This window comes from Siniperca chuatsi, linkage group LG12, assembly GCF_020085105.1.
Source record: "Siniperca chuatsi isolate FFG_IHB_CAS linkage group LG12, ASM2008510v1, whole genome shotgun sequence".
NCBI classification, from domain to species: domain Eukaryota; kingdom Metazoa; phylum Chordata; class Actinopteri; order Centrarchiformes; family Sinipercidae; genus Siniperca; species Siniperca chuatsi.
This window is the reverse complement of record NC_058053.1, coordinates 15,000,841-15,012,356: the sequence shown is the minus strand read 5'-3', so window position 1 is coordinate 15,012,356 and position 11,516 is coordinate 15,000,841. Positions and strand designations below refer to the sequence as shown.

Here is an 11,516-nt window from a genome sequence, read left to right as displayed (position 1 = left end):
ATGGGTTATCTGCCATGACTGGACCAATCAACATTCAATACTGTTTCCTCGTCAGTGCCATTATTCAATTCAATTTTATTTATATATTTCCAATTCATAACAGAAGTTATCTCATTGCACTTTTCCTATAGAGCAGGTCTAGACCGTTCTCTTTATAATATTAATTACAGATATTATAATCTATCTAATCTCTATCTAATCTCTTTCAGTTACATTCATTCAGTCACAGCAAGCCAATGCTTTATGTTACCTTACATACTGTAAAAATGATTACAATGAGCACTACACAGTCGGGTATACAGATTTTAAATTTGGGAAAAAGAGAGCACTCGTATTGGATCCCTGAGTATTGGAATTGGTATGGAGAGAGAAAAAGAGACTACTTAGTTTTGTGTTTTCATGTTCAACACCTGATCTGCAAAAATAAGTCATGCTAAATCTGTTTTGGGACCATTTGAAGCTGCGTGTTTTATTGATCAATATCGCAATGCTTTCAAAAGTGTATTTTAAAGACATATACTGTATATATAAATGGCAATATGCTGTGTAAATGGTAACAATGCATAAAGAAATGGGCTCATGTTCGAGGTTCAGAGTCAGAGGTGCGTTGACCTGTGGGACCATCAGAGCCATAGACTATTTCCTGGTAAGTCATTATGTGACAGCTGGCAGGACATTTAGTGGACTGGTGATTGTGACTCCTGGGCTTTAGCTAGGATGAGTTAAATGCAAAGGATGAATCCCATGTACTTGGCAAATAATGTGAATGCACTTCAGTATCTGTAACCTACATATACGTGGCCTCTACTTGCTATTTTGCACAATGTTACAGGCTAGGTTATGGTTACTGGTAACAACAATGTAACTACAATCCTCACTACCACCAACACCAATACTGTAAAACTGATAATGCATAATAAACAGGAAAAGAGTCCAACAAAGGATGATTGACATGTCGACGGACAAATAATAATACGGCGTGTGAAACGACTAACCAATCACCTTTATGAAGACCGGCGGGATTTCCTGTATGTGACGTAAATACTCCCAGTCAACACTGGAGGCCCCACCCTTTGTGTTACCTACCGCCCGTCAATCAAAATAGAAAAAAATTCTGACAGTTATCACCTATTTCTACGCGTATACAATCAATTTAATTTGCTGATCATGTTCGGTGGCTTGTGACTATCAGAACCCGCCGTTTCACGACAAGTCACGCGATGACTGGTACGTAATATCTATATTATCTTCACCCACGTAAGCTAACAAGCTACCACAGGCATCCTTTGGCTAAATTAGCTCGCTAGCAGGCTAGCAGGGATGCTTGTTGGTGATATTGCTAATCATCGCCGGCTATGTTAGCAGTAGTAGCTAACGCTGCGCTCGTTAGCTTAGCTAACTAGGTTAGCTTATTTAGGACACATCACTAGTCAACTCTCCATATACTAACGTTTATTATGGTTACATCGCTGTTTTGTTAATGGAGTTTGGTGCAGTTGGTAGCGGTGATTGTGATTTTATTGTAAGCTAGTCTACTGGCGTTACAACAACGGTAACGTAATACAGATGTTAATTCTCTATGTGAGTATAAGGTTTGTTTAGCTAACGTTAGCTTCGGCTGTTCCCACTCTTAGCTATATGCTTTTTACAACACAGCCCCAGAACAGTCGATGAAACCAGTGGATATGGCTGCCTTGGACGTGGACAGCAGTCAAAGCGACTTTCTGCAACAGGAGGAAGGCAGGGGTAATCAGGTAAGAGTTACCTCTCGGAATTAACACTCTCATTATACGTCGTTTCCAGTAACTGAGTGGTGCTTACTAAAGTTCACATATTTCAAACTTGGAGGGGGGTATTGTACCCTGATTTGAACCTCTCAGGCAACACTTCCGCTCAGGCTGCTTACAAATCCCGCCTCCTTCGCTAGGATTGAACTGACAGACTGCAAACTCCAGCCAGACCTAAACGTTACCTGGGCGTTATCCTAGGTGCTGCCTGGGGGGCTCAACACAGGACAACAAAGTCATTTAACCTCCAAACTTCAGACTTTGCTCTTTGGCAATGAGTCGCATTTTCTGTGTGGCCCAGACTAATGGCCACCCACTCTCTTCCTTTTAAACTCGCCGGTTGTGGGTAGGACACTCAGCCATCACCCCTCGACCTGCTAGCAACCACCTGCACTAAGGTTGGGTCACCGTCGTCAGAGGTGGACAGAGGTGCTGCCGCTGATGTGGTAAGTCAGCACCTCTGCTAGATCCGACACAGCAGAAGTGAAGCCTTCAATCACAGCTGAGCAAAATTGGTGGTGGGAGTGAAACTAAGCTTGCTATTGCTTTCATGGAATTATAGCCACAGCATTAACACAGGAGGAAATCACATTGCTACAACTGGGATGTTTTTATCAGCTTAACTACTGAAACAGACCCAGTAAGGGTACCAATATCATTCTGGTCATGTGACAGTTCCTTAATAGACTACATGTAGTGGGGCTAAACCCAGTGGCCTCTATATATGATACATATTGAATGCAAATACTGTTATCACTGGAAGTACAGTGTAACTAGACCTTCCATATTTGATGTAGTTTACGCAGCTGGCAACTCACTCTAATGCTTCAAGGTTAATCTGTTGTGCACTCTGATAGAATAGCAACATCAACCATAAACCACAAGTGCATCAGGGAAGATTGAGCTCTTTAACAACTCAAGATAAGTTAATCTAGGTCAAGATGTAGTTTGACTGTGTTGTTAGATTTGGTTTTGCATTTGTGCCTATTGATGATTGTTCATCAGCGACCGTGTAGGTATATGTTTTAGTTGGCGCTCAAAGAGCCAGCTGAATCAGGATTTTAAGATCTTGTTATCCCAAATTTTTGCTGACAAGATGTTCTTCAGACAATTATTGGGATGTAAATTAGTTTATACATGTACTTTAAAACATAAAATATTCTGTCCAATATGTTGTAGCTAAATTTTTATATTTCATTGGTGATAAGTTGTAATGATAATGAAAGTTGCATATTAAACAGCATGTATTGTTGTTTCTTGTTGCTTAATTGTATTTTATTCTGGAAGAGTAAGATTGTAGTAAGAGCTTGGATGACATTTAGGCTCTGGTGGGAGAACAAAAAACTATAGGTCCATATATTATGCTGGCAAATTTTGGTGTTCATTTTTTTAAGGGAAAGTATGCTGTATTTTGGTTCCATTTCGAATTGGTCCCATTTAATCAATATAATAAACTGAGTGCATGGTATTGCTAAATATTTCTCAATTTCTCCATCAAAATCAAATGAGACTAAAACACTGCTAAGAATCTACCAGTCTGACAAAAGACATGAAGCAAGGAGCACCACTTAAAGGCTTTCACTTTAAAGCAGCTGCAAGAACTTATTATTTATTACTATACTATAATTCATAGTAACACTTCATTACAGCTGTGAGGTTTCTGTCTGGCAGTGTTCACACAGCACCTGTTGGATATAGTCGACACAAACTCTGGTGTGTTTGCCCATTTGCTCAGGTTAATTTTGGCTGATAAGAATGCTGTCATTCAAAATCCAGTGTGGCTCAAACAACTGCATCAAGAAAGGTAGCACTGACCACCCGAGAAGATACAATGGTGTGAAAAAGTGTGTGTGAAAAACACACCAGCAAGTCCACCTCTGAATGGCTGAAGAAGAACAAAATGAAGACTTTGGAGTGGTCTAGTCAAAGTCCTGACCTGAATCCTATTGAGATGCTGTGGCATGACCTTAAAAAGGCAGTTCATGCTCGAAAACCCTCCAATGTGGTTGAATTATAACAATTCTGCAAAGATGAGTGGGCCAAAATTCCTCCACAGCACTGTAAAAGACTCATTGCAAGTTATCGCAAACGCTTGATTGCAGTTGTTGCTGCTAAGGGTGGCCCAACCAGTTATTAGGTTTAGGTGGCAATCACTTTTTCACACAGGGCCATGTAGGTTTGGATTTTGTTTTTCCTCAATAATAACAACCTTCATTTAAAAACTGCGTTTTGTGTTTACTTGTGTTATCTTTGACTAATATTTAAATTTGTTTGCTGATCTAAAACATTTAAGTGTGACAAACATGCAAAAAAAATAAGAAATCAGGAAGGGGGCAAACACTTTTTCACACCACTGTAAATAAAACCTTCTTTAAATTAGACATAGACATTAGAATAAGACAATAAAATAGGCAATGAAATAGAACAAAGTAGCCTATATTAAAAGTAGCACTAAAGAAGAAATAAAAACTAAATTTATTTATATATATATATATATATATATATATATATATCTCACACACACACAAAAAGTGTGAACCTTATGGACTAGAACTAACATAAGGGATCTTTATTTTGTTTGTTTTGGGAACTATACTACAGGTGTGAACACAGCCTTAGATTACCAGTAACTAAGAACAGGAAACAAAACTCTTCTTTCCCATGTTTCTGATGTTGATTGTGTGAACTGCTAGCACCATTTATTTTCTTCAAATTATTGAACTGTGTACAAACTCTAGAAAATAATTTTCTTGTACATTTTAAAAACCAGGTTATAACTAGACTTCTGAGTAAGCGCTTTGCATTGCTTGAGGTAATTCATTAACAGAAAGTGTCTAATAATTCTTTATGTCAATCATTTCCTTTCTCAGACATCAGATCCATCCACGCAGCTTACTGGGACTGATAAATGGGAGGTGTTAACCCCCACAACATCAGCAAAGGATGAATCTGGAATGATACAGATCCAAAGTCAAGGAATATTAACATCAAATGGACAGTATGTTCTTCCTCTCCAGAACTTACAGAGTCAGCCAATCTTTGTGACGTCGGGAACGGACACCTCCTCTGCCAATTCAGTGCCTAACATTCAGTACCAAGTAATTCCTCAGATTCAGACAGCAGATGGACAGCTGAGCTTCTCCACGTCCGGCGTGGATGGAGCGACTCTGACTCAGGATGCCACAGGGCAGATTCAGATCTTACCTGATGGTAGCCAGAGTCTCAGTGTGACAACAACTGCAAACATCCTTAATAACAACCAGAACCTCATGTCACAGACTGGTAATGTCCAGCAGATCCAGGGGGTTTCTATTGGCAGCTCCACCTTCAACAACCAGGGTCAGGTTGTTACTAATGTGCCTGTGGGTTTGCCTGGGAACATTACTTTTGTTCCTATAAACAGTGTGGACTTGGACTCCCTTGGCCTGTCTGGTGCTCAGACTATAGCAACAGGAGTCACTGCTGATGGCCAGCTAATTATGGCAAGTCAGCCCATGGATGGCTCAGAGAGTCTGGCGAAGACAGATAATCACCTCTCACAGACACTACCAGTAAATGATTCACATGCAAATCCTGAGATATTTGTGCCAACGTCTTCCTCTCAGCTACACATTCCAGCACACGAATCAGGTCTGCTGACGCAAGACACTTCATTGTCATCAGTGGCTGCAGAGCAAGCTGACTCGAGTTCTGGTCTCCAGGAGGGCTTCATCCAACAGAATCAGGAGCAGAGCGTACAGGTGTCCTCAGCTCAGCCCATCATCCAGCTGCAGCAGGTGCCTATTCAAACCACCAACGGCCAAGTGGTCCAGTCAGTGGCGACAGGCGGGCAGAGCCTGCAAAACGTGCAGCTGATCAACCCGGGAACCTTCATCATCCAAGCCCAGACGGTCACACCGTCGGGTCAGATACAGTGGCAGACCTTTCAGGTGCAGGGAGTGCAGAACCTGCAGAACCTCCAGCTGCCCACAACACCACCCCAGCAGATAACTCTGGCTCCAGTCCAGACCCTGTCACTGGGATCCAGTCCAGTCAGCATCAGCACGGGGCAGATCCCGAACCTGCAGACCGTGACCGTCAACTCAGTGGCCCAACATGAAGGAGACACCGACAACCCTGGAGGTATAGTAGCTCTTTTTATTATCAGAATATATGTAGGAAACAGCAGGTTCTTAAAGACACTGCACACCCATGGTAAACCCACAGGAGACTTCACTTTGTTGCCTGATAAGACCTCATTTCATGACTGTGTGGGCGTCTACAGACTGTGCTTGATTGACATCCCCATGACTCTCCTGTTAGGTTGGTTGCACCTTTTTAGTGTGGGACAAATTAGACCTGTATTATTCTTATAGAGTAGAGGTCTAATCAGCCAGAATAACTCACAACACCTTTGAGGGTGTGCAGGGCCTTTAAAGGGTTCAAAGCCAAAATTATGATTGTTGATGTTCTTGATTATTTTACATATAGTAATAATGTACTTAATTTTTATGTTGTTCCATTTATATTCATTAATCCTACCACACATTTATATTTATATATATATATATATATATATATATATATATATATATATATCCTACCACTTTGACATCTTTCAAAAGAGTTCATCTTCAGCAAATTACTTTTAAAATGCCATTCCATACATAATTACTGCATTTATTACACTACAATGTACATACAATAATGGTGAATGGAAGTTTGTTTATGGTGCTCATTTCAATAAATCAGTCAATAGGCCTTTTTCACAGAAGACATTTTGACATGTCACAGTAGGAAAAGCACAGGTGTAAATAATAAACTTAATGATGGCTGAATTCCATTTAGCTGTTTCAGAGTCTTGGTGTTGTGCATACTGACTCACTGTCACACTGTCATTAATTATTGGGGCCCTTGAATAGACTGGTAACACCTGTGTTTTTCCTACTATGACAAGTTAAAATGTCTGCCATGGAAATGGTCTATATTTTAGTGTATAATTGCTTATTTTGCCTGTCCAGCAGTCAAAAAGCATGTTTCTGAATTTACAATTATATGAAATCAACACAGCTCTCATATTTTGGAAGCTTTATGCAGCAAAGGCTTGGTATTTTTTAGTTTATAATTTATCTTAACAATTAGAGTTTTCATTGTAAACATAGTTTGTTTACATTCAGCGTCCCAGAAAATTACATTGTGTGTATCCTTAAAGCTGCTTTGTGTTTTTATGTAAGTATAGCTATCAAAACATTGTGATGAAGTTTTTGATTGTAGTAAAGTCCTTCCATCCATTTTCTGCCACTCATGTGGGCCAAAAAGTCCACAGGGTATGTTTAATGAATTATCAAAATTGTCATACATTTTACAATACATTTTCTGTCAATGAACTAATTATTTTATCACAATGCTTAATATGGAGTTTTACCTGTGAAATGCGCTGTCATGCTGTCAGTCACACGCAATAATAAAGCAGCTCTCCATGTGCAGGCTTTTTGGGAAGTTTCCCAGAGCTTGTGTTGATATTAACGTACACATTAATTCCAGACATTCGGATAAAGGAAGAGCCAGACTCTGGAGACTGGCAGCTAAGCACCGACTCCACCCTGAACACAAGCGATCTGTCCCACCTTCGCGTCAGGCTAGTGGATGAGGAGGATCAGTTGGGCCAGGAAGGCAAGAGGCTGCGCAGAGTGGCTTGTACTTGCCCCAACTGTAAAGAGTCAGGTGGGAGGTGAGTAAGCCTAACTGGTGCTTTTCTCTCTGAATCCTCATACTCTGTACAGCTCTGCATTGAAAATAAACACATCAGGACCCTAACTGCCCATACCTGTGTTTCTCAGAGGATCCAGCACGGGGAAGAAGAAGCAGCACATCTGCCACATTGCGGGCTGTGGGAAAGTATATGGAAAGACATCGCACCTGCGAGCACACCTGCGCTGGCATTCGGGGGAGCGACCTTTTGTTTGCAGCTGGATGTTCTGTGGGAAGAGGTTCACACGCAGCGACGAGCTGCAGAGACACAGGAGAACACACACAGGTGCCCTTAACTTGCTCCCTCAATGTTTGCACATCAGGAAAACATCAGGAAAATCAGTAAAATGTGTTCATTTGTGCCCTGCAAAGTATGAGTCATGTAAGAAAGGACAGCATTTTTCCCCCTCTGGATTTACATGTAAAATGTCAGGTTAGGATTTAAGACCATTGTAATAAACACATCCAGATTTCACAAATGTGGTGGTAATTTTCCAGTTCAGAATGGGGTTTAAACTGTTTGTTGTGCAGTCTAATTTGCAGGATGTGTTAAAATTAAGATTATATAACAAAAACATTTCAAGAGATGCTAGTAGTGAGCTGTAGCTTTCAAGAGTTTAGCTTTTCGGTTTTGTTTCCATCCCATGATTCGTATTTGAATCTGAACACTCTTGTATCAGCTCACCTAATCTGTTTTTTATAGAGTTTTTCCCTGCAGTTGCAATCTGTAGTCATGGGGTGAAATACACAGCTCAACAGAATATGCAAAGAAGCAGGAATGCAGTAGCCTATGAGAAATCCTGTCAGCACAGCATAATGATATACAGTATCTCATGACATTTACTGCCAGGATAGACCTTTGAAAGAGATATGTCTACTTGGGTGTGCTGTTGAATTTCTAAACCCTGGCCTTATCATTGGTTGAGAGAGGCCTCTTACAGTAGTAGTATTTCATTACACTGTCAGCTTCAAGCTCAGATATTAACAGTTAGAGTTCACAGATAGCTTTGCAAGTGGATATTCAATAATTCTAGGTTTCTAATTGGTGATAATTGTAATCAGTCATATAGTATAAATTTGTCATCAAGTTATTTGTCACTTTTGTCAGTGACAGGTAGGCATTCAGCAGCTAATTCAGTGATTTAACGTTCAGCTTTTATTATTTTATGTAACATCTCAATTTTCTTTAATTTTATTCATGAACAAACATGACAAGCAAATTGGACTTGCGTGCCACTTTCTTAAAAGTATCTCCTCACCTATGAAACATATCCTCCAGATAGATGGCATGTTTGACCCTCTCCAAATGTATTCAGCGTCAAACTCTTACCTTTTTATCTTATCTTTTTCTCTCTGGCAGGAGAGAAGAAGTTTGTCTGCCCAGAATGTTCCAAGCGCTTCATGCGGAGCGACCACCTGGCGAAGCACATTAAAACTCATCAGAACAAAAAAGGCGTGAACTCTGGCAGCGCTGTGGTGGCCTCGATGGAATCCGCGGGGTCCTCAGACAGTATCATCACCACGGCAGGCGGGACCACCCTCATCCTCACCAACATCCAGCAGGGTTCCAGCGACGCCCAGGACATCCTGGCCAACGCAGAGATCCCTCTCCAGCTTGTCACCGCAGTAGCGGCCAGCGAAGTCATGGAGTGATTTACACTCCACTTATGAACTTCTACAACCTCTCTCATACTGTATACTCCTACCTGCATTTTTTTTTCAAGTTTTGAAGAAAAACAAAAATTATAAATATATATATATATATTTTAACACAGAAATAGTTGGTCCATGTCCATACTCCATTTTTACTGACTAGTAGTGGAGACTAAAAGAAGATGAAGGTGGAAAAAGACATTGCAGTAAACACACAAGGAAATGCCTTATTTTGTACAATATTGTGTCATTGGAAATGTAGGATGCCATTTTGTTTTAAATCTTATTTTTTGTTAATATGTTTTTCACAAAAAATAATTGGTAAGTTGAGCAATTTTCTCCTCGCCTATTTTTGATGGTATATTCTTATGATGTCCTTGGTAAACAAGGTTTGTTCCATATTACTCTCTGTTACTCTCACAACAGAGATAATTTTATCCAGCTGAAGTATTGTTATTGCTTACATCGTCCATGCAAATTTATTCATGTTGTTTTGTTTTTTTATATTATGCATTCTTTTTTCAGTGTCCTCTTGCAGTCAGTCTGCTTGCAAATTAGCAAGCCCTCCTTCCTCCATTTTCTAAAAACTTTGCTCACGCCTACTACATTTTGCAGGTGAAAATCAAAACAATCAATTTTGTATTGTAATTCCTCTTGAAAATATACTGTTGATACGATACACATTATTTGCTTATTAAATATTTTGACTGAACAGCTATTTATATTGGGCTTTACATAGAAAATGCATTTGTGATATTAAAAGTCCAGAATATTTCAAATGGCTCCATTATATGTAATTCACATGTGTTTTTGTAAAACCTTTTTTGGAGGACTTCAAAACTAAAAACATGCATTGTAATATGAAGAAAAAAAGCCATTTTCTTGCAGGTAATTGCCAAATTTGACTACAAACTCAGGGTGACTTGTGACTGTGTGATATAAGTAGAGTAAATCACCCCTGTAGCTTCTCGGGCCATGGTGGGGTGCTGTGAAGAAATGTTATTTGATGGACCAAAAGCTGAGGTGAATTAAGCTGTCAACATGTTACCTATGTTCATTGAATCCTACCATGTCATTTTTTCCCTTTTTTTTTTTTACGATAAGGAACAACCCCTGTTCATGTAGAAAAAGCTTTGCAGAATTCTTCACCGGTATCTTGCTCCATCAGTCCTATCACGCAGTTGAAAAATTAGTGTATTACTGAAAGCGGTACTCTTTTTAACAGCGCTACTCGCATCACTTTCATCTTGTTAATCCTTTTGTATAAAAATGTTTTGTATACCAAGAAGCTGCCCTTTATATTCATTGTCAGTAAATGTACAATGTTTTTCTCTTTGATACTTTTTCTTTAACTGTGTTGCATTTCCCTGTTCCATGTTATTATGTGTTTTTTAATTTTATCTCTGAATCCCCTCCCCCAACTGTTGAATTGTTAAATTGAATACACATACACATTGACCAGTGAATTATGGCGGCAAATTTGATTTTTGTTTTGTTTTTGTGACATAATGAAAATTATGTGATGTGATCATTTTTCCTAACATGGACATGTTGTCCTCTTCAGGAGATTATACTTTACCCTCTGAGTCAGATAGCAAGATGCTATTGAAACATTTGAAGAGCATCTTTATATTATGTACTAAACACTGAAGGTTTATTCTCACTCAGAAATCTTCTGTATAAATGTCAATCTAACATCAATATAAACCTTTCTCTTACACTTGAATTTCCTTTCATTTTTGCTTGATTTTATTTGTTTTGCTTCCATGTATCAATGTCATACAATGTCTGCTTTCTGAGGGCAGCTTGATATTTCATACTAAAAGGACTAGTTGTAAGACAAGTTTGAATTTTTCCTTATACTTGAAACCTTTTGTTTTGTGTCTTTTCGAAGACTTGTCATCCAGCCAGGAGGTTCATTCTCCCCCCACGACTTACACTCTCGGTTAGTAGTCCAGTAGATGTCACTACAGCCAAGGGAGCAGGACGAGAGGTATGTTTGACCCCTTGACCTTCCCCATGTAGCGCTGCTAAGATTAAGACAGAAGTCACTGAGGCCAACAGGAGGTGCGGACCCTCAATTAACCACAAGTTAAAGTCACACGGAAATGTCAGGAACTTATTCTGCTGCCGGAGAACAAAGTACTGTCTTATGATTGTACAAACCTTACAGAGGCATGAGAGGTAACTGCTTCTGGTTGTATGACCTGGATTCATGTATATTTGTGTGAATTATCAGGAAAGCCTTTTAAATAAGCTGCTTTGTCTTGTTTCTGACTTTAAAGTGTGCACAGAGTTTCCTCTCACTATCATTTACCAGAAATAGTGATCATTTCTTAATATTTT

The 11,516-nt window shown here is 39.5% G+C and overlaps 1 protein-coding gene across 3 annotated transcripts; it reads left to right on the top strand.

The window, feature by feature from the left end:
• The first annotated feature begins 1,047 nt into the window (after window positions 1-1,047).
• Window positions 1,048-10,896, top strand: sp3a (sp3a transcription factor). 3 transcript variants are annotated; one of them, XM_044216775.1, is made up of 7 exons: window positions 1,048-1,227; window positions 1,657-1,754; window positions 2,147-2,233; window positions 4,658-5,909; window positions 7,311-7,497; window positions 7,607-7,803; window positions 8,878-10,896. In XM_044216775.1, exons 1-7 carry the CDS (start codon window positions 1,221-1,223, stop codon window positions 9,168-9,170), a joined length of 2,121 nt encoding a protein of 706 aa, XP_044072710.1. In that variant the 5' UTR covers window positions 1,048-1,220; the 3' UTR covers window positions 9,171-10,896. The 3 variants fall into 3 exon arrangements, with proteins under 3 accessions (XP_044072710.1, XP_044072709.1, XP_044072711.1); XM_044216774.1 differs by having other exon boundaries at window positions 2,138-2,233; XM_044216776.1 differs by lacking the exon at window positions 2,147-2,233.
• Window positions 10,897-11,516: the final 620 nt, after the last annotated feature.

Bases quoted from the DNA above. Each gene is read 5' to 3' on its own strand.
- sp3a (XM_044216774.1), top strand. The intron at 5,910-7,310 runs GTATAGTAGCTC...CATTAATTCCAG, and splicing joins AGACACCGACAACCCTGGAG to ACATTCGGATAAAGGAAGAG. The intron at 7,804-8,877 runs GTGCCCTTAACT...TCTCTCTGGCAG, and splicing joins ACACAGGAGAACACACACAG to GAGAGAAGAAGTTTGTCTGC.